The 27,097-nt window shown below is 39.8% G+C and overlaps 1 protein-coding gene across 1 annotated transcript in view; it reads right to left on the bottom strand.

The window, feature by feature from the left end:
- Window positions 1-22,368: 22,368 nt before the first annotated feature.
- Window positions 22,369-27,097, bottom strand: part of Btk (tyrosine-protein kinase Btk29A) — a 184,126-nt gene continuing 179,397 nt past the window's right edge. Inside the window, exon 13 of the mRNA XM_080277628.1 lies at window positions 22,369-23,080. Within this exon, the coding sequence (XP_080133754.1) occupies window positions 23,000-23,080 (81 nt within the window). The 3' untranslated portion in view covers window positions 22,369-22,999. The remainder of the gene's footprint in view (window positions 23,081-27,097) is intronic.

Genomic DNA, 27,097 nt, shown 5'->3' with positions numbered 1-27,097 from the left:
CCGATCTATTTCTAATATAGATGTCCCCTACATTAAGCCACGTTCCTTGCCTGACAGTCACCATGATGAGTGCAAGTGTGCAATATAGGGAAGGTATTGGGCACTTGCAGTCGATGGTAGTCTGCTGGGCGAGGTTCTTCAATTTTTGTATAAATTATGTAAATACATTATATTATCTTGCTTAAGTTATTCTAATTAGGGACGACAGCTGACGTATATGGAAATGTTCCTGACTCGTCTGGTTCCCTTTCATATATTGATGTCCCCTATATTAGGTTGTGCCTCGACTGACAGTCATCAGGTGATGAGTGCAGGTATGTCATGTAGAAAGGCATTACATACCTGCAGTCGATGGTGTTCTCTTGGTCGAGGCTTTTTGAATATTAGTGTAGGCCTAGTTATTTGTCTCTTAGGATTTAGTATAGGTTAGCGATTTGTCTGTTAGGTGATTAGTTTTAGGGTATTTAGATTAGGTATTTTGTTTATAAGTAATATAAGGTTAAAAATATAAAAAAATAAATAAAAATAATAAAAATAAAACTACAAAAAAATAATAAAATAAAAATTATTATATATATATGTACGTGTACATGAAAGTGTGTATGTTCATATGCATGGATGTGTGTATGTATGTATGTATGTATATATATATGTTTGTATATATATGTATATATGTGTCAATATATATACATATATATATATTTGCCTTAATGACCAGAGGCTTCGGCCTCAATGGTCGATAGGCAAAAAAAAAAAAAAAAAAAAAAAAAAAAAAAATTGTTGAATCAGCTAGGGGTGGAGTTGTTCTCAGCACTCCAGACAGCGCCCCTCAGGAGACGGCCTACTGCCGCTCCCGCCCTCGCCAGACGGCCTACTGCCACTCCGAAGGTGTCCTTGTAGAGACGGCCTACTGCTGCTCCTCCCTCCTGCAGAAGGAGACAGCCTACTGCCGCTCCGAAGATGCCCCTGTAGAGACGGCCTACTGCCGCTCCCCTCTCCGGCCGAAGGAGACGGCCTACTGCAGCTCCCGCCTTCGTCAGACGGCCAACTGCCGCTCCCACCTTCGTCAGACGGCCAACTGCCGCTCCGAAGGCGGTGCCCTTGAGACGGCCTACTGCCGCTCCTCCCTCCGGCAGAAGGAGACGGCCTACTGCTGCTCCTGCCTTCGTCAGACGGCCCACTGCCGCTCCGAAGGCGGTGCCCCTGAGACGGCCTACTGCCGCTACCGCCTTCGCCAGACGGCCCACTGCCGCTCCGAAGGTGCTGCCCCTGAGACGGCCAATTGCCGCTCCACCCTCCTGAAGCAGGAGACGGCCTACTGCCGCTCCCGCCCTCGCCAGACGGCCTACTGCCGCTCCGAAGGTGCCCCTGTAGAGACGGCCTACTGCCGCTCCTCCCTCCTGCAGAAGGAGACGGCCTACTGCCGCTCCCGCCTTAGTCAGACGGCCAACTGCCGCTCCGAAGGCAGTGCCCTTGAGACGGCCTACTGCTGCTCCTCCCTCCAGCAGAAGGAGACGGCCTATTGCCGCTCCCGCCTTCGTCAGATGGCCCACTGCCGCTCCGAAGGCGGTGCCCCTGAGACGGCCTACTGCCGCTACTACCTTCACCAGACGGCCCACTGCCGCTTCGAAGGTGCTGCCCCTGAGAAGGCCAATTGCCGCTCCACCCTCCTGAAGCAGGAGACGGCTCACTGCCGCTCCCGCCTTCGTCAGACGGCCCACTGGCGCTCCGAAGGTGCACAGAGGTGCGCTGACTCCCCCACTCAGGTCACGGCCAATTGCCGGGCCCTGACACTTGATAGCCCTGCCCCTGGGCAGCCACGGCCAATTGCCGGGCCCCACGGACGAAAGGAGGCAGGGAGTGAGTCATCACCCCGGCAGGAGACAAGAGTCCGGACCTCCAGTACCAGAGCAGCCCAGTCAGGCCTCACAGCCTCCCCTGCCCTCCGCTCCCTACGCCTGGCTCTGGAGCAGACTCACCTGACGGATCCCAGTGTAAGCCAGTGCCGCAGTCCTTCCCTGTCGGCGCCCCTAGACTCTGGAGACCACAGTCCGCAGTCTCTCCCGACCCTCCCCAGGACGCCCGGGCGTGATCTCCCTACGCCCCCACGACGACGTAAGACTCCCACCTCCGGCCGAGACTTACACCAGAGGTTTATGGAGCTATTCGGCCCCAGTCCTGAGGGCCACACCCTTGAGCCCAGCCCGGAGACCACGGGCCCCTTCGCCACCTGTAGCCCGGGACGCGAGAGGACGCCCCTACGAGTCGTCCCGTGCCCCCTCGGCACGCCTCCCCTTGGCGGTGCCCCTAGCCCGGCAGAATTGCCGCCGGCGTGTTCCTCCCCCGCCCCCACGATGAGTGACTCATAATGAGTGTGGTGATGCCCCAGAAATAGTGAAAGTGATTTAGTTTAAGTGTGACTTTGCCGAACCTAGTGTAATATCATTCAGTGACTTAATATAGTGAATATCGGGGCAAGTAAGATCACAGTGAAGGAGTAAAGGACGAGTGTATGAACCAAGATCTGATGAACTAGACTTACGAGTGACGTCCTTTATATAAAACTAGTAAGACTGTGCCGCCTGGAAATTCATCTATAATAATACACCCCTACTACTGTAGGCTCTAAAGAAATAATACGAGAAAGTGTTGGTAATATTCCCCCACTCACGTTACCCGTAAAGTCTATATGACACTTCCCCGTCCCAGTACCTTGTATGAGTGTAAACCAGAAATAGGATCAATTGCCAAAGTCCCTTTGCTATTTGGAAAACGTGTAATTCAAATTGTTAATACTTACCTATCCCCAATATTACCATAACTCTGTCCTGGCCCGCCGCAAGTCACTCCCCCCTCCCCCCCTCTGTGAGACTCACTCCCCGCGCCGCACGCGCGCCTATAATTATTCACTGTACCCTGGATATACTAGACTTAATTGTGTTGGCATTAGTATCAGACAAGCAAGTATCCTGCGAGATACACATATCCTAGATAAGGTTTTATTTCTTTGCTATATATTGTGTTGTAATATCTGCTGACTTTGTCCTGTGTCTGACTGTGGTAATATACGTGTAAAGGTTATTGCCTGAAGTTTTTGTGTCCTGCCTCTCTTTATTGCACTAAGCTCCTGTCTCGAAAGAGGACCCCGCTCCACGTTAGGTGTTCTAGGAACGAGAAGTTGAGCCTATTTACACCTAGCATTACAGTCTACTTGTTCAAACTTAACCTAAATTTTCGTAACAACCCAATCTTGTTTATCCTAATCCATTTTATGTTTATTTAAATTATCCAAATCTAACCTAACCTATTTTATGCTCACCTAACCAAATTTATCCTAACCTAACCTAACCTATCTTATGCTCATCTAACCAAATTTATCCCAACCTAACCTAACTTACTGTATGCTCACCTAACCAAATTTATCCAAACCTAACCTAACCTACCGACTTAAGTAATCATATTTTCCTCTCCATACAGTACTTGAAAAATCACTTCTGTACACCTCTACATTGAATCAATTTCAAGGTACGATAAGTATTTTTTTTTTTCTATACGAGATGGTCCTATGTCTCCTTATGGATTATCAAAGCGGGATCATTTTTTCCCCTACATGCTAATTCAAATGTTGAAGCTAACCCTCCAAATCATTACGGTAGGCCTATTAGTTTCTATTAGTCGTCGAGTCACGCCAGCTACCTTTAACCACGCACCACTGTTAAAAATGGCTTGGTTCATATAATCCCACTTTTTATTTTTCCCCAAGGTCTGACAGTGATGAACTAGTCTGCAATTCTACAAAGGCAAATCAGATGTTTCACTTAGGTAGGTAGGGAAAAGCTACTTAGGAACTGTCGTACAAGGACGTATACTAGCAGTTTCTAAGAATTTCTTTACCTTTACGCCAGATCGTCTTTTTCAGTAGTAAAATCATGCAAGTGAGCAAAAAATAACATGTTCCGCACGGAGGACACAAGACAAATTCAAATACATAATAACTTCAACATCTCTAAGGTGGAAATATCTCCTTCATGGTCTGAACTCATAACATTCTCGACATATTTCCCTTCATTAATGCCAAGACTCGTGAAACCTATTTAGTAGAATCTGCCGACTTATGAACAGGTGAATAGGGAGTGAAGTTCATTAGTATACCACCGTCTTGCAGAACTCACTGTTTACCATGACCATCTGACGTGCTATCTTCATTGCGTTTCTGATGTCTGCTTTGATAAACGGTTAAAGGACGGGTTACGTCATTAGGATCAACTGCTACCTTCCCCTCGAATGATGCTCCGTTCATACATTAGCATGTTCATCAAATCTGCCCTTCCCCTTAGTCACGAAATATTGACTACTTACCTGATGTGGAGCGCACACAACTGTCACGGGCGATCCGCAGTGAAGTGGCTATGGAGAGGTTGATGGCCTGACACATAAGTAAACTCCTCGTACCTTATCTCACATAGGTGTTCACCATCCAAACTAAACTTCCCAACGTAGCCGCTACTGCTGGGTTTGTATCCTCGCCATACAAATCACTGTTCATAGCAAATAATGTAAAACACGATAACGCCGCCGCGTTTCGCCCTTTCTTGCACCGTGGTGTGTAGGAAACAAGCGCGGAAACACTAAATTGATGCGGGAATATGGTGTTCCGTTGAAATAAGTATTAAATGAGACTTCACTAGAGTGAAGCACCTTGTGCATAAACATCCTTGGGGAGCAACTCAATAGCCGGACTGCACATGAATCTCTGGCATCTCAAAAGCTCAATACAGTACTTGAGATCGAAATCATCTAATCTCACAATCGATTCCATCTCCCCAGCTTTGCTGAATCTGAACTTTTTGTTTTTCACAGGGATGATCGCATTTTCAAGTATATACCTAAAACGGATTAATAAGCTATGCCCATGAGTTGCATGCAATGGCAGTGTACATACTGCGTTTTTGTCGTCCACGCTGGAGGTTGGTATTAGAAAGGCGTCTTGGGGCGCTTGGTGTCTGTCCACAGAAACAATGTCAAACCGAAAAATTACACTTGCCAATCGCAATGTAAACAGAGTGGTTCGCCGAAGATAATCTGGTGCATATGCAATTTACACGTACCCCCTACTTGTGCTGAACTGGCTCTATATGTCAATAAAATTAGGCATCCGCGCCCTAATTTTACGCATACCATGCTAATTTCATGATATCACTCATTGCTGGCCATTCTCACCCTCCCCAAGCTGCACCAAGCCAAGACTACTCCCGACCACGCTTGGGTGAGATACGAAATGTTTGGGACGGCTTCTTATTTTGGCCGACAAAAATGGCGCAGCTTGGTTCCACCCAAGATCTAAAGGGTGACTTTTTTTGAGACTTTAGGTTATATGGTCCTTGGCCCCCCCTCCTAATCCCCACTGAATCCATGTTATACCAGGTATATGATAAATTTTTATGAGTTTTCAGTTGATGTAGCCCAATCACATACCGGCACTGAGACATGACTGTGTATCAGTAGATTATATCTGGTGGGGGGATTCCTTTGTACTGTACCTGTACACCTATTGTACCGTATATAATCTGGAAGATAACTGATTTTTAAGGAATATACAAAACCACTAAAGTACGTTGTAGAAGTAAGAGTTTCTGAAGCTGCACTGGTTTTCCCAAGTGTAGTTGGCATGATGCCGTTTGCATAGAGGAAAGAGGTAGCAATCAAGTGATCATGTATGACCTTGACATACCATATTTTACATATGAGGATGTTTGGGTGTATATTTTTCAGGGTTGGCACGGTGGCACCGGTTTTACCCAACAGGTTTTTTCAGTAAAACCCACTTGAGAAAAAAAAACACTTTTACCCACTTTACTGGGGTTTTACGACCATAACCAGCAATGCAAGGCATATTTCTGATCTCTGAAATAAACAAGAATTTTGCAATTTCCTAATTCTTGCTAATACCTTGGTCACATTTTCAACAAAATGAGTGGAAATATGACACCTGTGCTTAAGACTGCGTTAAAAAATCCTACTAGTATATACTGTAGCTTGAATTCAAGGTAAATTTCCTTGGTTTTCGTCTGGTGAATACAAACTTTACAGCCAGCACTACCTGTCTCTGATTTTGAAAGTTTTAAAATTGAGTAAAATCGTTTTTATGGTTTTTAGTTGTATTAAGGAGTGGGGTAAATTTGTGATATAACAGCAATCATTACTGGAGTTAACTCATACTACAGTATATGTCTCATATCATTACCAAATATCAATAATTCTTTAGAAATAATAATATTGCTTTCTGTTTAAAATAGATGTATTTTATAGGCTTAGATATTTGATTATCAAAAGCTATTATTACTGTTAAGATAATGTGTGAAATCACTTATGCAACAGAATTTTCCATAATAACTAATTAGAAGACAGAAATGCAAGTACTGTATATAATTACCAAAGAAAGGAGAGTAGCAAGGCAAATGACTTCTCCTACTATTGTGTAGTGTGGACTGATCTTTGCCAGCCGGCCCAGCCCATGAGTTGTGCAGTGCTCTCAAGCCTCTATGTTGATGCATTTTTTGCTGTGTTGCAGGCAGCCCAAGGATAACAGCCAAATGGGTCAAAACATGATTGTGTTCATTTCCCTCATTCAAATAACTGTGAAAAATAAGATTTTATTGGGCTATTCATAATTATGTATAACAGAAACATTATTTTATTTAAATTTAATGTAAACTTTGAAAAAACCTACTTTTGCCCGGGTTTGGGGGGTATTTTGAAAAAAAAAAAAAAACAGGTGGGTTGCCAACCCTGACATTTTTACAAGAGTAACCTAAATGATAAGGAGAAAAAAGCATGACTGCCAAAGAAAATTCAAATGCATATTCTCTTTTATTGATTATGGTATCATTTTAATTTTGATGACTGTAGTCAAAAGGGTAACATTGTATTCAAAATTATGAACTGTACATTTTTACAAATATGACTTAAAACATATCCACTGAATAATGATATCACCACAGTACTAATTCTATGTATAAAAAATACTTTTTGGCATTGACCATTCTTAATCCATATGTAATACAGTACAGTACAGTACAGTAAATAAGGTTATAACACCTGAAAATCTTCCAGTTTTATTATTTAACGACTGCCATCTTGTGGAATGTATGATTACCTCAATAACCAAAGAGAAGGCATGACTGGAGAAGAGTGTGGGCCACTGAGTGTTCCAGCTCCATGCACAAGGCTCACAATAAGTTGGTTTCATACCACAATCAAACTGTCAGAAGTAATAACACTGCATTAATATACTACAGACTGTATGATACAGTAAACAATGAACCATGAAGTTCAGCGTGTTTACTGAATTACAGTACTGAACTGCATCACTTACTGTACTAGATTATTTAATATCAAAATCTCAACTGTACTGCAAACTTTATGAGAGCTGTCTCTTCTTGTCCTGCAGTACTGTAAATTACTGGTGGCAGCTAGAAAGTAAGATGTGGTGGCCAAATCATATAAGATTTTAGATTTCAGAAATGGAACATATTTTTGAGTTGGGATAATGAGCCAAAACTTATCAGGGTGACACCTGCACCCATGAAATGGAGAGCTAGAACACTTATCGACAAATTAAAATGGTATGGAAACTGATACTAAATTTGTGAAAAGTAAAGGTTTTAAAAAGCATAATTACACACACACACACACACATATATATATATATATATATATATATATATATATATATATATATATATATATGTATATATATACACACATACACACACACACACACGAGTATATATGCATACATACATATATATATATATATATATATATATATATATATATATATATATACTGTACCTTTGCTTATTTACGCATAAAATTAAGTACACGTGATTCATAAAAAGGCTGAAGATCACCTTGAAAAAAGAGCAGTTAGTATTAATATATGGAAGTGTTTCATTCATACTAGAAATAAATTATACAGTCACCCTATGACTGTTATGTTGCCCTAAACTGTGGTCAGTCAAGCTCAGTTTTCAAGCTGACTTTCAGCTGATATACATATAAACTTTATATACAAGTCAGCATACATATATATAAACTGCAAGTATCCATCTGCATCACGAATCAAAGAAACGTTTTCTTGCTATAACTGTTGCAGTATAAAGAACCTCTACAGTACCCTGCTAGGAGTCCTCTCCAGAAACACCCAAACACTGGTTCCGATACTTCAGTTTATCAAAAAGGGATAATATTTCATCATTTTCATACTTTATAATACCTACTGTCACTATCCCTTCACATAATACTGTACACTAATCACTGTTGGTTGGGGAAGAGCCATAAAATATCACTCAGATCCCAACACCATTTAGTGATCAGTTATGGTATAGTGGCCCCATACATTATAACTTATACAGTACTTAATTTTACTATACAGTACAGCTAGGGATAATGAGAACTTGTTACTCCCCATACATTATAATTAATTTTACTACACACAGTAGCCAGGGATAATGGTAATCTTTCACCCTCTGTTGTATACAATTAAAATTTTCCAGTCAGTGCAGTCCTATTTATGAGAATCTATTATTCCACACACTACAGTCCAAGATAGGTGAAATACCAACAGACACTGTTGAAGACAGTTTTTATTTTCTTGAGCAAGTACTGCTGTATTTCCTGACTTAACCCAAAGTGACTTGCCAAGATCAACACCCAATCCCTGAATAACGTAGTAATGTTTCAACAGCCCTTGTTAGTTCTGAAATACACAGTATTCTTTCTGCTGCCACCAGATACAGTAACTGCATTCAACTTAGGACAAGCCTTCCAGTTGGAAAAGTATGTGAGAAACTAAATGAAATAAGCATGGCATGACAAAATAAAATGAAGACAATGGCCCCATGCTCAATATGTTAAGTATCTGATTTCCTTACACTACTGGACACATGGTTATAGAACCAGTGTAGCTGCTGCATGATGGTGGCATGGTGTCACTGTTGGCAAGAAAACTGCAAGGGCTAATGTCATTGGATTAACCTCTGCACTATGATGATGTATTTATCCTGTTTATTTGATCTACCTCTGTACGTTTTTACTAAAGCTTAGAAAGGCCTCCCATGTACAAGGGATCACTGATATTTGGTGTCTACCCTCACCAGCTCAAAAAGTGTCTCCTTAGCTGAATAAAATAGTCAGTACATAAGTAGGCTAGCAATCGTAAAATGAAATAACATGCTACTGGGGGAAGGGGGTTAATGCTTGTGCCAATTGGAGAGGTCTGTATACTGCAGCAGTGTTCTTAGGAGCTACTCCATCAGAGGGTGTTTAAGGCACCCATCAGACTCACTTACAGGCAGAAGCATTTACCCCTTCATTCTAATGACCTGTTATTGGTGTTATACCTGCTACCACCAGACAATTTCATCCAATGATTTTATTCACTTCTAGCACTGAAAAAGTGGTCCTAGAGAGCATTTCCTTCATATGGTGACACTGATATAATGTCCCACAACTCTTTCAAGTCCTCTGAAAGGAGGGTAGTGAACTGTAGAAGAAAAGCAGCCTCAGCCTGCACTTAACTATTTTCACATTTGGATGGGCCAGGGACCACAGCAAATGAAGGTGTTGGTCAAGTCTCATTTATAAAGGCTCCAACATGCTTATATATGTCAGCCTTGGTCACATAATGACAGCTCTCCACATTGCTCAGTCTCTAACAGCCTCTCTGTTTAGTCTTTTATCCCTGAGGGCACACTTTATGACTCCATTCCAGGTCTTTTTTTGGTCTGCATCTTGCCAATCCACCCTCAACATTCACATCTCTTGCCCTCCACACCCAGTTATCATCCTCCAACCTCTCCACAAGCCCTGCCCATCTCAAACTACCCCTTCTCATCACAACACTAATACCACAAACTGAATATTCTCTCCTAAGCAAAAATAAACTACACCACATATCCATGCCATGAAGGAGGTACCGTAATTTTGATCCAGTGGCACGTTTTTCCATTTTATTCATGCTGCTAACAGTTTTGTTCAGCTCAGGTTAGACTTGTTGAACTGAAGGGGTCAGATATCAACTTAGGCAACCCCTACAATATGAGGCCTTTCCAACATGAATAAAATACAATCTGGAGGCAATACAAATACACTACATACAATGTGTCATTGTAGTGAAGAAGTTAACCTAATAAGGGCATGTATTTATGAAGCTCCTGGTAAAATTTTCCAATAAATGCATCCATAGCAGTAAACTGGTATGAAAAATTACATTTCTGGGTCTTTTTCACTAAATGTTCATTTTAGTTTGGCTATGTAATATATGATAGTAAAACAGTACGAGTAAAAATAAAAGTACAATACTGTATACACAAGCAGTTTTACACTATACATTATTTATGTTGAGGAAAGTTTATGAATACGGCCCCAGGAGAACAAGGCTCACCCATGCAATCACAGTACATTTTAGGGTCTACTTGAGACATGTTATTGTATCCTTTCAGTAACCGAGGCTACTAGTAACTGAATCTAATATGCATCAAAATACAGTGCAGTTCCAAAATCCTATAAGTTTGTGATCAAGACGCTTTCATGAATTTGAATTTTTCAGAAAACTGAAATTCATTATCATTACAAGATGTATAGATACCCACCACTGTACAGTATTTTCCATTATTCATGGTTTTAATGGTTCAGGTGTGAAAATAACAATAAACAGTGACTATTTTTAGTTCAAAGGAACAGAAACACAGAAAAAAAATTATGAACTCAGCCCCAAGGTTGAAATATGTCCAGCTTGAGGTTGCCTGAGTGACTTTAGGCTGCTGCAGCACTTTGCCAGTGTAGCAGAGACCTTGGAAACTAAACCAGATGTTTCCTCAGTGGTATATATATATATATATATATATATGGAGAGAATGGATAATGAGCGATTGGTGAAAAAGATAACTAGATCTGATGTGAGAGGTGTAAGGCTGAGAGGAAGACCACGAATAGGATGGATGGATAGTGTGAAGAGAGCGCTGGATGCGAGAGGGATGTCTGTCGAGCAAGGAAGAGTGGCTGTGCGTGACAGAAATAAATGGAGAGAAATTGTGAATAAATAAGTGATGACGCAGCCCTGAGGGGATATTCTCCCGCATTTGGTCTGATCAGCTAGTCAGGTCAGGTGCGGGTAAGGGGATGGGTATGTTATGATGTGGCAGGGGTAAACCAGCTCTGCTGTCGGGCCCTGCTGCGGATGTCACTGATTGCATTGCGCAGTTGACCCTTGTGCGGTGTGGTGCGGTGAGGATCTGTCCGTTCTCCCCTTTGGGGCTAAGATGTGAATGAATGTGTTTAAATGGATGAGTAAATGGAGAGTGTGTCGTCCTGTCTCGGCTACCTCCCTTTCCTTGGGGGAAGCAGCCTAGGTATATAGATAGATAGATATATACAAAAATAAGAAAGTAAGTAAAATGACTTGTAAAATTCTTTTGGAAAACTAGTATTTTCAGATGTGTAGAATTTGCGAACTGCTGTGTGTTGGTATCCCTCACTGAATGATATACAGTACTAGTTAATGCTAATTTGCTTTAACTTTTATTTATTTATTTATTTGTTACATTCCATTTTTTGTTAATGATGCCCAAAGTTATTTTAATGATAACTGGGATACAAAAATATATTTTAATATTATTTGAGCTGTAATATAATAATGAGTGATGCATCTCTGTAACTAGTGGTGTTGCTGGAAGAAAATGTGGGTGCAACTTGGCCTTGTAAGCCCTTACCATTGGATTACCTGAAGTCCCTTTTTCATTGTGTTCTAGTATTGGTACAGAATTAATCTACAATGGCTTATGTCACAATATGTGGTGTTGTACGTGATTATGAACTTTACCTTAGTTTTGGACCAGAGTTCAGTAAAATTATCTCCCCAAGGGCCAGCCTTGGGACTCTCAGCAATGTATTCCCACTGAACTCATGCTTAATGTCTTTTCTCAACTGTATATAAATTAATGTTATTTTCACCCGTGTAACACCATCATTAAGCAAGGGATATTTGTAAATGAGGAATATGCATGTAATAGTTTTTGTTTCAAAATGCCTAGTTTTTTAACCAACTAATATTCCAGTACTACAACATATTTTTGTTCAGAACTTAGCTCCTGGTCAACACATCTTTCCGGAGGAACACAGTGGCAAGTTAACCTTATTTCAACTATCCTGGTGCTTGGTGAGTTCTGTTACTGCTAGCCTCAATTACCATCTCAGACTGTTGGTACAATTCATCTGTTTGAATAATCATGGCATTGGTAAAACACACAATAATGTTCTTTTATACAGAGGATATATAACACTATAATAAAGAGCCAACATGATCCCAAAGCCAACTGTTACTATTCCCAACACAGCCAACAGTAACTTTTTGCTATTATACTGGTAGACTAAGCTTGAGCTAGTGATCGCATTATTGGTTTGGCAAACAACGGAAGTGGAGACTGTCGCTCACAACAATTGGCTATAGCTGCTTTGTGTCATGCACGCACCAACAGGTATTAGCAAGACTGTGGTAACTGTACTGAAGCTGTCAGCTGTATTAAAAAAAAAAAAAAAAAAAAAAAAATCAGATTTCAGATGACAGATGCTCACTAAGAATTTTTTTTGGAGGTTTAAAATGTTGTAGTAGCTACCTAGTTTTCCAGTACAAGGATACCTCACTACCAAACAAACTGCATGGTTACCTCAGTTATTCATTCAGGAAGCATACAGTACTGGGAGACTGAGACTGTACGTTTCATTTATCTGCAGCCTCAAGCCACATCTTGTGAAGTATGACCTCTGCAAACAACCAAGGGCAGTTCTTTCCCAGCATAATAATGATCCCCCCTCCCCTCCTTCCATGACACACCATCCTCTATCGTGCACTCCTGTACTTTGTTCTATCAGCTTATTTTTATACCTTTTTCTGCCTTTTCAGCAACCACTGACATCAAAGATGGAAATTTTGTATTTAGTCAGCAATTTTCAGTTTCTACCTTGCACATTTTGGTTTTTGATGAAAGCTGTTTAGGACAGCAAACATGATAGCGTTCTGTTACCTATTTAGTGAAGCCATCTTTGTTTCCTTATATTTGCCTTTATGTAACTCCCCCCCCCTCCTCCAGTTTTCTGGAATATGCATGATTTTATTGATTTTTGAAAGTGAAGTGCTACCTGAGTTTCTATAGTACGGTAAGTGTGATAAGATTCTAGCTGATGCTTCTGCTTCTTTATACTGTAATGAATAAAATGGTGCAATTGGTAATTAACAATGAAATAGTTACCACACAGATGCTACCTTACACAGTTCACAGCCTGGCCCCATCAGAAAACCATAGGTCGGCCCACCCTATGTATTCATCCCATGAGGCCTTTGTTAAACACCATACATTCACATATCTCACTCATAAATTTTCATATGTTGGCCTTCCCAACTTGTTACAGTACTTGTTTACCTCACCTTCTTCCAACCATCCCACTCATACTCATATATCCTCCCACATATAACCTCGTGCCTTTTCTCAAGTTTAAATCATGGTTAATATGTTACTGAATTTCACCGCAGGGTAGTAGTCTGTTATCAAGGATTGCTGGATGGTGCAAGACACAGGCAGCATTTGGTAACCACCACACAATTTATTCTCTCAAACCTTATTGAATCTTTAAATTTTCTAGGAAAGCTACAGTCATCACACAGTATCATTTTCTTATGCATTTTACTGAATGGAAAATGTGTTCCTGTTACTTGTATGCCTGTACTGTAGTTTAATACTAGTGTATATGTACCACTGTACTGTACATTTAAAATTTTTAAAAAGGAAGACCAATTCTTGTTAATGCTTCACAAAGCAGCACTGGCTCTTAATTCTGAGCAATACATACAGGTACTCCTCACTTAAAAGTTGGTTCTTAAGGGTAACACCTATTCTCACTTACAGATATTCTTGATTCACTAGAGTTTCTTAATAAAAAATTATTACTTCATCCATTCATCATCCAATCCTACATTGCCCCATGAGGAGCATAGGAACCCGGGGCTAGGCAGTTGGTCCCGACGTTTAAGATGAGAGTGACCAGCCTCACTCATCCCTGAGTGGCACTACATGAGCAATCAACCCCAACCACCCCTTGGATATAAACCTTCACCGGCTCAATCCGATTGGAGTGCAATAATTACCCACTAAACCACCAGGCGCCAAAATTTGGTTATATGGTTACCACCCAGTGTAGTAAATGGTTTCCTGGTGTTCAGGAAACCATTTGGCTTGTCAGTCAGTGTAGAGTCACCCACAGGCAGAAGGAAGAGGAAAGAATGAAGGAAAGAAAGACAGAAGAGGGAGTGTAAAGTCACCCGTAGGCAGAAGGACAAGGAAAGAATGAAGGAAAGAAAGACAGAAGAGGATGAAAGGAAAGAAGGATGGAGGAGACAAAAGGGCAGACACCCAACAGAAGCACTACATCGAGTGATTGGATGGTGAGCGCCCCCACCCACCATAATTATTACTTTATTCATTTATATATTGTGATCATAATTTTTGTGCTTACAGCCCCTCAACTGTGTAACAGAAACATATGTATCACTTAAAACAGAGTCATTAATAACATACCTGTATGCATCCTAGACCACAGCTAAGTGAGGAGTGTCTGTACATCATACATTATTTCAAAGTCTGTTTTATAATGTGAAGTACTGCTGCCAGATTTATTGCTGTTGGTACTGTGCCACTGAATGAAGAATTAGTTTGATTTTAGGGTACAGAAGTACTATGTACTACATCAGAACAATTTTATATAATTGTATTCCTATGAAGTTACACTCAAGGTAACAAAGCTGTGTTAAATTTCTCTGATAAAATGAGAATCCTGTCAACATACCTGCTTTACATATACTGTAGGATATAAAATTGAAAGCCAATCACAAGACCATAGTAAATGCACTAACAACCACAATACTACACACTCGGCCTCACCGCCCAAGGCCGATGCTACCCCATATTGAGCGCTGCAACAGCCCGAAGGCCGCATCTCCAAGGCAATATCAACATCTAAATGCTCACGTGGAAAACTCAAAACATGTGCAATACAATCTGTCGCCCCTGTGTCATAATGTGCCAAGCATTATCCAGGCAAATTCTACTTAAACTCTGAATACTGTCCTATTTGTCATTAGTTACAGCCACACTGAACCAGTAATTTGATCTTTTTGAGGAACTTTCACTCACTGTCACAGTACAAACTGTCCATCAGAACAGGTCTCTGTTTGAGTATGTTAAGGTTTCTGCTTAATTATTATATGACTAACAGTATTATTGCCTTTCCACATTAAAACTGCGTACTGTCAGAAATACCAGATAGACCATAGGGCACACAGGCTTATCATCTAATGTTAATATTTTACAACACCTATATACAGCTTGTTGTTTCCCTCTTTGTACAATGCATCAATACTGTAACCACATCACTGCTTCCCACTTCAAACTCAGTCACTTTGTGTGTAATGTGTCTTACTTCATATGGACTGAAGGGGAAACAAAATTTTATATGAATGTTGTTGAAAGTACAAAGTTAGCAGATCTTGGTTTGATGAATATAAAAATTAACATCCTCAGTGCATTACAGTGCCTGGTGGGGATCATTTCTGTGGACTTAAAGATGTTATCTGTTGAAGCTAATTAAATAAAAAAATAAAAAAACTTCCTGTTCAGTATACTGAGGAATATTCATTATTTGCTAATACGAGTATGTCTACATAGCTGGGGGGGGAGGGGAGTTCAATATATACTGCATTATATTTCCCCCCAGTTCATCATATATGATGCCCAGGAAATTAATGCTTTGATTTTTATTTGAAGGTCCTTAATGTAAAGTTTTCTTCATTTTACCCTGTTTCTCTCTGCTTGACTGAAAAATTAAACTGAAGACATACTGCACTGTAGCATCAGTAATAAATTACCTAACTTCAATAAAACAGACTTAAAATTAAAACTATCTGCAATCCTGAACCCTGGTTAAAAGGTGAAGATATGGTACATCTGAAAGAAGACCACAAGAGCTAAACCCCACACTGCCAGACTGATAAAATTTCAGATACGGTAACTAAAAATTTTTTACATTAAAGATATTTCGTTCATACTTTCCAGTAGTTAAAAGTCCATTAGGCAACAAGTACAGTGGAAGCACTCTACCCTGTCATCTAATATGCTCAAGTTCAGCTCCTGGGAAGTAGAACTGAGAAGAAATGCATTAGGTTTTTAATATGTTAGTCTCACTGGTGAACTCATTTGATAGACTTGTATAGTATTATAACATTTAAACTCCTTCAGCCATACAGTACTGAAAATAAGACTTTGCATATCTTTTTTGTTGCAGTGGTGTACAATAATGGTATCATTCAATAAAATAATCCTTTATAATATCTCACAGTCACTAAAGTTAGATATGTATCACTGCTACTGCACTGCACAATGCTGCACAGGCAAAATATCACAGAACAGTACCTCATCAGGAACAAAAACAGTTATTACAACTGTCTGCTGGAATATAAGATTAATGTTTATCACTCAGTGTTCATAGTCAGTCTGGTAGTGTGGCAACCTCAAGTGTTAGTGTTACTGATCCTAAGTATCTTAAGGAGATATGGCTTACCTACGTTGTAAAATACTGTACACTTCAACAATAAATGTCTTGTCAGTTAAGACACAGCATCAACAGGAAAAGCATGGTTTTATCTATCTGTCTATTGCCAGACGCCTTAATCCCGTAAGGGGTGGCAACAAACAAATTGCCTCCATGTCGCCCTGTCCCCCGCCACTGCACTACCCTACCCCAGCTCACTCCCCCCTCTCTCATATACCTCTCCACTCCATCTCTCCAACTTATCCTTGGCCTCCCCCTCCCTCATCCCCCCACCACCTCACTTGCATAACACTCTTCCAGTTAGGCTCTTGCCCTCCCTCCTCTCCATATGGCTAAACCACCTCAATGTATTTCTCCTAACGCTTTTTATCACACCACAACGGTCCCTCACTTCCTCATTTGTTAGTCTGTCTCTCCATGTAACTCCACATGCTCCTTTCAAATAACTCATTTCCACTGCTCTCACTCTTGACTTGTGTCCTTCCAACAAGGTCCAAGCTTCACTTCCATATGTTAGAGTTGGTATCACAATATTATCATGCCATGACTTTTTTAACTTCCATGCTCACTTCCCTATTTCTTATCACTGTTTTAAAAGAAACAGCAACCTTTCTTCCTTGTTGTACCCTTTCCAGCACTTCATCCTCCAAACTTCCATCCCTACTCATCACACAACCTAACTACCTAAATATACTCACATTTTCCATTTCCTCATCATCCAACCTCACTGTACAGTCAGTGACTTCATTTCCTTCAAAGACCATAACTTTACTCTTCCCTACATTCACTTTTAAATTCTGTTTCTTACACACTCTCCCAAACTCATTCACCTAGCCTTGCAGTTCCCCTTCGTCTTCAATTAACAATGCAGCATCATCTGCAAACAATAGTACGGGAAGTTTCCAAATTCTCCCCTCTCTCATTACGGCCGCTCCAACATCCACTGCCGTACCTTGTGTCTCCTTTATAACCCCATCCATATACAGTTTGAACAACCATGGAGTCATGACACATCCCTATTTCAATCAAACATTCAGACAGAAAAATTCACTCAGTTCACTATCCACATGCACAGCAGTCTTAGCATCCTCATACACACTCTTCACAGCATTTAATAACTTCCTATTTACTCCATATACTCTTGATATTTTCAACATTCCTTGTCTATCCACTCTGTCATGTGCTTCCTCCAAATCCATGAAGGCCACATACAACTTCTTTCCCTTCTCTAGAAACTTTTCCACTAAAGTTTTATAATCTCTTACAAATGATATGCAAGTTTACATGAGTGTGTGTTAAAGTGAACCTGGTTCTGTCACTAATGGTTCAACCAAACACTTTTTTTTTTTTTTTTTTTTTTTTTTTTTTTTTTTTTTAATAATGTGATTCACCAACTTCTCTCCTGACTCTGCCTGGGAGCTCTGGCAACATTATGACAAGGATTGGACTAAAATGCTTCAGGTCTCCCAACTTCCTTTATACTCTAAGAGCAATATGGCATTTGCACCACACATGAGTAAGTCATTTTGATTTATAAATAAACACTTCTTCACAAGCACATCTAACTAGCTGTATTACCTACACATAAATTTTCACTACAAATACCAATATAAAAATGCAAAATGTTTTAAACTGTAAATAAAACCCCAGCATCTGAGAGTGGTCCTTACAAAACTTGAGGAACAACCCAGGTCAAGTCATGTTCATGTTTTTCATCCCTGTGTTAAATCCCAACATGATGCTCTACCTCATATCTTGGATTTCCCCTGAATACAAAGATGCCTTAACACTTAGCATCAAGTCCAAATTATGGTGGTTTGTGCTACATTGCAATACTGCATATCTAATGCTGCAAGAGTTTTTGCAGCATTAATTTTGTAAACCCTGACACTTTCTTCAGCAAGTCACCACACCAGTGTTATGGCAGATGATTATTTAATAATTTTTCACTATTCTAAATGCATCTCTCATTTTACTGGAATATTAAGAGTGAGTTTTGTGCTTCTGAGGATTAAATAGTAGGTAACTTGTAAAGAGTTGCAGTCAAGAAGGTTACTGACAGCTTTGACTGGGGTGACCACATGAACATCATATGACCCACTGTACCCATTTAACAACTATTTGGCAAAGTTACACACATTCCCAAGAGCTGGCAGAACTGGACACAAAAACAGCTTGGCTTTAACTTGAGGTCCACAGAGTTAGGAAGAATATATACCTATCTAATACAGTAGTGACTTGTACAAAGGTTGGTAGTTTAAGTTACGATCCAAAATGTGGTATATTAATGAACCATCCAGAATGTAAGACAAACAGACACCTAGTATTTGCTACACAGAATCTAGAGTTGCTGGTTTCATGGTACAGTGTACTGGATCAGAGCAGTCTTGGGCAACATTACAAAACATATCAAGTATCACCCATTTCCTGCAACATTGGGCATCATCCTTTCTCTGACTCATGTTCCAATACTGCTTGTGTTTCAGTAGATTTGCCAGACAGTGAAGCCAAATAGTTTTACTGGGATGACAATGACAGAACTTTAGCCCTCCATTCGGCCTCATCTGGTCTTGGAACTAGTTCCTCACTCCACTCAGCTCAAACACGTAACTCTTCCATGTTCAAGCTCTGCATTTCTATACTCTGCATCCATCCCCTAAAGCATAAATTAAGCTCATCCAAAAATATGCTTATGAACAATACATATATCTATGTAATGTACATATATAGAGCAATTTGTGCACAAAATACACAGAAATACTACAGGGAGTTGGAAGTTCCAAAACAGTAAAATTATTCCTACCAGAACACTGTAGACTTCCATGCAGTCAAACCTACATTCTAACATTCCAGAGACAACACCCAACACATTTAGCAATACTGTAGAACAACCTCTTTGCCGAATTACTGGGATTTAAGAACCACTCATTAATTTGTCTTTCTGTCTCATATCTTGTTTCTTCTCAGAAACTCTCCATAAAGGGTGACCATGACAAGTCTTTCAAAAATACTGCTATTACAATCTCTCTCCTCACTTAGCCCATCCTCATCCCCCTCCTATCCCCCTACCCTTTCATCAGCAGAGTTAAACAGCTTATAGGTTAGTAAGAGGGGAAGGTAGGACTGGTTGCTGTTGCTGTTGTTATTTTTGTTGTAGATTTAAGTAATTCGGAGATTGAGAGTAAGAAAGCAAGGAGGAAAGGTTGTTGCCGCTGCTCCAGGCTCATCTGAACTGGAGGCTGAATAGCCGATCTCCTTCAGTCTATCATTCTACTTTCAGGGAGCTGGGGGACATTTGTGTGACCAGGCAGCAGAGCCATCTGGTTACATTAGTGTCTTTGCATCAAGGCATCCCATTCCAGCACCAGAAGGATTAGTTGACAGCATGAGACTTGAATGTACCTTACCCAACCTGGAGAGTTACATGTAACGGCCACCCATTCTTGTGAAAGTTCCCAAGAAGCAGCTATGTATCGGTAAGAAAAACAGATAGATATATGGGTTATACACCTATTCTATTTGATATACAATACTTGATTTTTATCGGAGTTTATAATTTTGTAAACTAATACAGTATAACTCCTATTATCCACATAATCTGTTTATATATATAATCAATTACCTGTAACCCTTACCCTTACCAGGCACTATTTACCTGCACTTTTAATCATATATCCAGATCTAATCTAATTTCAGCTAACTTTAGACAACATCGTCAAATATTTCATATCAGATATGTCCACATGTTGCCAATGTTTTTAGCTATACAGTACCATAGCAATGTAAACATGGAAATAAGGCTTTAATACAACCTAATATGTCACGCTTGATTAAAGAAAATTCAAGATATATCCAAGGCCTCAAAAACAGTTGTATAAGGATAATTGGAGTCTGACTGTCATATGGAATCTACTGTATTTTTAGTTTTATACAGTACTGCTGAAGCTCTGTGTAAGGTTACCTGAGATTCTTACCTCTGTCCCAGACTTCAAATTCTGAACCTAATCGAAGAGTAAAATTCTGAGCTAAACTGGGTTATATTACACCAAGCTCAGAAAAAAATAATTCACTTTAAAACAAAGACTCAGGCTTCCATGGGTATTTGAAGTTTGGTTGGCCAAGATTTATTTAAATTTCCTCTGCTATGTCCACCTGCCCTGCCTGATTAATGGTGCTCTGCTGTAAACGGTTTAAGTACATCCCTAGAATAAAACTCCTGTGATTCCCTAGTTAGTGACTGTGATATGGTAAGTTGGTTGCCATTTCAATTATATTCAGGGAAAAGCAGAAAGAATATATGAGCATGATACTTAGCATCAATATGTTGATGAAGGAGGTAACTGATATGGAAAAATGGAATTCTGAGTAACCAGAACTAGAACAAAAAGCTATACAGAAAAGTGCTGCAAAATGGTAAAGACATTGAAAGGATGAATATTTTACTCATCATATGTTTTGTAAGGTAATCATACAGATGGGCAGGTGGTCAAGTAAGGAAATAATACTGTATTTGGGTTCATACAATAGTAATAATAATACCCCTTTATATTATCCCATGAATATTCTATCTCGGACTTCTCTAATGTCACTTATCTCATAAAGTAATCCAGGTGCATTATGGATTTAATTTCAGTAGTTTTAATGTGTTTATGATTTAAGAAAGAGAAATAGAAGAGAAATTGCATACATTATAACATTAAGAAAGTGTCTGTCAACATCACTGTCCTGTCTAATAACAATAACTCCTTTACTCCAAAGACCAATTTTTATTTTACTCACGCTACCACCAGATGACTTCATTCAACACATTTGTTCAACTGTATTAATGAAATTATTAACTTGAGCCACATCTAACCATTCCCATTCAAAAAATGTGTCCCGTAGCAGAACAGAATTGTCTGGGGGTACCAAGATTAAACTAAAAAAGATGTCACCATTGAAGGAGTTTATACAGTGTTCTACCTGTTTCATATTGGTTTACTAGCATGATTAGGAACAAAATAATGGGATACTATCATTAATTCTTAAATCAACAGTCTTATTATTTCTCCACTTGCTGACATTATATCTCCTGTTTACCAACCTTTGCTTGGCCACAGTCTTAGGAACAGCTGGGTAGGAGTGCTTTAACATTACACAACATGGGTCTACCTAAAGTCAAAAGTACTCTAAATAGTTGTTTTTGCAGTGTGTAAAAAACTTTAAAAATATTGTGTGGTGATTGCGAAAAATACTTCTGAATTAAGTATTGATACATACCAAAAAATATATAAACTATGAAATATGTCAATGTTATTAAACTGCTTTGTAAATTAAGATAGAGAGTGCAGTCTCACAGTCTTCTCCCTGCAGCTTGCATAGTTCAGGAACAGTCATGTCAACTTTCATGTCTTGCAGAATTTCCAATACATACATACATACATAAAAACACACATCCCTTGGCATATGCACTCATGCCTTTCACCTTATGTCATCCAATCACCCACACTTAAAAAACATCTTCTAACTCAAACACTTACATCCATCCATCAGTCCCCCCACCTTCTCTCTCTCTCTCTCTCTGTCAGCACATGCATCCATGCACGCACGCACGCACACACACACACACACACACACACACACACACACACACACACACACACACACACACACACACACAAAGTATCTCACAACAACCGTTAGTTTCTCTACCACAATGCCCATGAGATCCAAACAGTTACTCAAAAATGGAATGAAGTATTGGTAGATATGTAATGCAAAATGGAATGTTAGGAATACGATGACCACTGAAGTAATAAAGAATAGAACTCATGCAAACACACAATGAGAGAAGCTTTTCATTAACTTTGTTTATTAAGTTACAGATACTCCTCATTTGATGTTACTGTACCACAAAGTTTCATTAAAAGGTAGCTCCTGCATAAACATTAGCGTTTACTTAATTTGATCATTATTTTATTAAAAAGCTTGATTTTTTAAAAGCCTTCTAATACATTCAATGATGAATCAAAAAAATTTTCTCACTTGGATGCATACATCCGAGACTAAGTGAGAAGTGCCTGCACTAAAAAAATATCTGAAATTAGTTGTCAAGGCCCATTTTCAGTGATCCAGTATCACATAAGCTCTTTACATAAGAAACATTGCTCAGAAGGAAAGATATATATAAATTTTTTCTATCAAATCACTTGCAAAAAATTGAGTGTTTCATACGACAACAGACACACGTCAAGGATCCAACACTGTTGCCACATGTCTGAATGGGAACCAACTGTGTGCATCTGTATATGCATACAGATGTGTAGGTGTATGTATGTGTGGGGGGAGGGGGCGTGATTCACTCATCTGGAAAGCTCTGCTGTATGTCGCTGAAGCTGGGCCTGTGCTCTGCAGTGTGGATCCAACATTGACACATCACCTGAGGAGTTAAACAATGGCATTACACAAAAGATAAAGCTATTACAATTAACCAAGTAATTTATCAACATATCATTATCACTCTCCTCCATCCTTCTTTCTTCCATCCTCTACTGTCTTTCTTTCCTTCAATCTTTCCTCGTCCTTCTGCCTACGGGTGACTTTACACTCCCTCTTCCGTCTTTCTTTCCTTCATTCTTTCCTCTTCCTTCTGCCTGTGGGTGACTCTACACTGAGTGACAAGCCAAATGGTTTCCTGTACACTAGGAAACCATTTACTGTGCTGGGTGGTAACCATATAACCAAATTTTGGCACCTGGTGGTTTAGTGGGTAATTATTATGCTCCAGTTGGACTGAGCCTGTGAAGGTTTATATCCAAGGGGTGGTTGGAGTTTACTGCTCACATAATGCCACTCAGGGATGAGTGAGGCTGGTCACTTTCATCTTAAATGTCAGAACCAACTGCCTAGCCCCGGGCTCCTAACGCTCCTCATGGGGCAATGTAGGATTGGATGATGGATGGATGGATGGAGCATTATCACATCATAAGGGTGGGTAAAAAAAATGTACACTCAACCCCCTGCTATCGTGCGTTCAGTTATCATGTTTATCTACTCTCAAGCACACATCAAATGCACAACCATGCATGCTATCACGCACCCCAAGACCGCTATCGCGCGTCGAGTTTGAAGACAGGCTAAGCGAAACTTATTCACACGGCACTTCATACAGGGTTTGCAGAGGATACGATGGTTAATAGGAACGGTAACGTAGTAAAATTCCCAATTATAGCACGGACATTTGGAATGCATCTGAATGGATTCCTGCCGAGGACACGACAGGCAAAACAGTGACCAAAACCCATTCAGCTCAAAAGAATATATCGTACTACAGCATTGAAATTTAGTCTAACACTGAATACTTATTAATACTGTATTTTAGAATAAATATCAATCGTTTTGAAACCCTTATAAAGAGTTAATATTTCTTATGCCGAAAAAACTGACGACAGTGTGAGGAACGTGTGTGATAGCGTCCAAGTTTTGTTCCACTTAAATGTTCCTCAGCCATTCCTGATATAAGGTACCATGTGATACCCCCTTTAGCTGTGGACAATAAAGAAATGGAGACAGCCAAAGAGATCTGGCGGCAACTAAGCCACTCTCAAGCCTCGGAACCCATCAAACCACCCAAGCCATAATCCTTATAAAAGTTTGATGGCCTTTTATATTGTTTATTTATTCATTATATTGTTATTATTAATATAATAATGCTTTATTTCATGTTAGAGGAGAGATTGGCAGGAAATCGTAGGCATAAAGTGGTTAAAAGTAGAAAAATGGGCCACCGAAAAACCAATTAGAAATTTTCCCACTGACTGTTCAGTTCAGCAATCGCGTATTCAACTATCACGCACGTTTCCTGTGACCAATTAGGCGCGATAGCAGGGGGTTGAGTGTATAGGTTATTATCAGTGTGCTTAGTTAATTAGTCCTGTCATTCACCTATTAATCAATCCTTTGAAGTTCTCAGCTTTATCTCACATGACATACCGTTTACACACAGTTCATCTAAGATGCCAGTGAAATACCTCGCCCAGTGCATTATATTTTTTCATGTAATTATTTGCCAATGTACCTAGCGCTAACTAAGCATCTATTTTTCTGTTATTTGCCTCGAAGTCTGTACGTTCTTTTTTCCAACTGTCCCATGAACCTGTGAAAAAGTGAGACAGGAACTGAGTATGTGATGTAAAGAGGAAGGGAGACAAAATATGAATTAAATTTGAAAATACACTTTATGAGTATAAAGGGGAAGAAGGAATGGGATGGAATGAAAGACTGCAGATGAGGCTGGATAACACTGAAAGGTGGAGCTCTCTACACTCATCACTGCCAACATTTGCACTGAGAGCAAAGGGTTCTTTTTGACACAACCCAAGTTAATGTGAGGTATGCTGCAATGCCACTGTGTCATAAAACACTTAATATTTTCCCCCAAACTAAATAACTGCAGGTTCAGCAAAAGCTGAAGCGAGCTAATACTGGACTTAAAAATTTCCCTGAATGGCTTGGCTTGCCCATTGATTTATCCTGAACAATTCAGCACTTGTAGGTCTTACTATGAACATCTCTGTGTGTTGCTCAGATTTATCTGCCTACCTCCACTGTGTGAACAGACGAACATTCATCAGGTTTTCTATAGCAATTTCATATTTTATACTAAACCACTCTCTTTCATGATGAAGCTTTACTGGCGGCTTGGTTAAGTTTTGTTGAGATTTAGATGCTAGACTGGGTAATGCTTGAACCTTTGGTTACCATAATGCCCCAGAACTGCATCTGAAGCTTTCCTTCTGACCTAGTTTTGTTATCTACTTATTTCACCTTAATGTGGAGATCACTTTTTTTTTTTTTTTTTTTTTTTTTAAAGGAAAATATAATATCACTGTTTGTGCTGTGTGCACTGGTGTATGAAATGGGGCACAGTAGTTACTGCACTGAGCTGGTAATTTTGCCCCCCAAAATTCCCTAATGTTGCAAATACTCAGTACTATAGGAGATTTCCTAAACCTAAAAAATTTGATATTAAAGCAGTACCAGAGCAGCACATAAGGTGGTGTACACATGCTTTATTTATTGGAATACCTTAAAAACAAAGCCTACTAGGCCTCATGGAACATTCTGGGAAGTCTATCAATCAATCAATCATTTTCCTGTGGCACCCTCGGGGATGCATAGGGCCTCAATGAACTCACACCACCACATCCTATCTTGTGCTAACTCCTCAAGATCTCCCCAACACTCATCTCCAGCTTCCCGTCTCATTGTCCTCACCCACGTCTCTTTTGGCCTTCCTCTACCTCTCCTACCAAGTGCCACCCACCCTGGTGTACCTCATACTATTCCCTGTCTCCTATACACATGTCCTAGCCACTTCCATCGTGAGAATCTAACATATTCATCGATCGGCTGCACTCCCGTTATTTCCCTAATTCTACTATTTGGTATCCTTTCCCACCACTTAACTCCTAATATTCTTCAAAGTGCTTTACTTTCAAACACCAAGAATTTATTTTCCATAGTCACTGTGCTGTACCAAGACTCGTGTCCATAAATTAAGATACTCCTAACCATTACCTTATAAAGTTTGATTTTTGTATGCACAGAGAAACTGTTATTATTCCAAATATTTTTAAGCATTCCCATTGCCTGATTAGCCTTCTTTAACCTTTCCTCGAATTCAAAGTTCAAAGAACCATCCTTGGCTAAATAAGTACCTAAATATTTAAACCTATCAACTTGCTTTACAACCATACCTCCAATTACACATTCCTGCGCATTTTCCATATTCATATTGATTATTTCAGTTTTTCCACAATTAATAACCAAACCCACCTTGCGACCTTCACTCACCAAACAGTCCAACACTCTCTGCATCTCTTCTGGCCCATCACAAATCAAAACTATATCATCTGCATAATCTAAATCCAAAAGTTTCCTGTTCTCTCCCCAAAGTATACCTGCACCGGTTTCTGTTCCAACGCGTTTCATAATGTAATCAATGACCAATATAAATGGTAAAGGCGATAGAACACCACCTTGAATTACTCCGGACTTGACTTCAAACGAATCACTCAGACAACCATCAACCATCACTTTACAAAATGTGTCCTCATGCATGTTCATAATGACCCTCACAAACTCCTCTGGTATTCCATAATGTCTCATGATCTTCCCAATAGTCTCTCTCGAAACACTATCAAAAGCCTTTTCAAAATCAACAAAACAAAGACTTAACGGTACTCTCATTTCATTAACTTGCTGCATCAAATGCCTAACTATAAAGATCTGATCATTGCAACCACGTCCCTTTCTAAACCCAGCCTGTTCATCCCTCAGAATACCCTCAACCACCGGCTCCAACCTATTTAACAACACTCTACTGAAAACTTTCAAAGCTATCGGTGACAAAGAGATTCCCCTCCAATTACCACATTCACTCAGGTCTCCCTTC

Source organism: Coenobita brevimanus, chromosome 70 (genome assembly GCF_032717465.1).
Source record: "Coenobita brevimanus isolate Jiangsu-jjx chromosome 70, ASM3271746v2, whole genome shotgun sequence".
NCBI classification, from domain to species: domain Eukaryota; kingdom Metazoa; phylum Arthropoda; class Malacostraca; order Decapoda; family Coenobitidae; genus Coenobita; species Coenobita brevimanus.
Note: the sequence above shows the minus strand (reverse complement) of the source record. Positions and strands in the feature narration are given on the sequence as shown.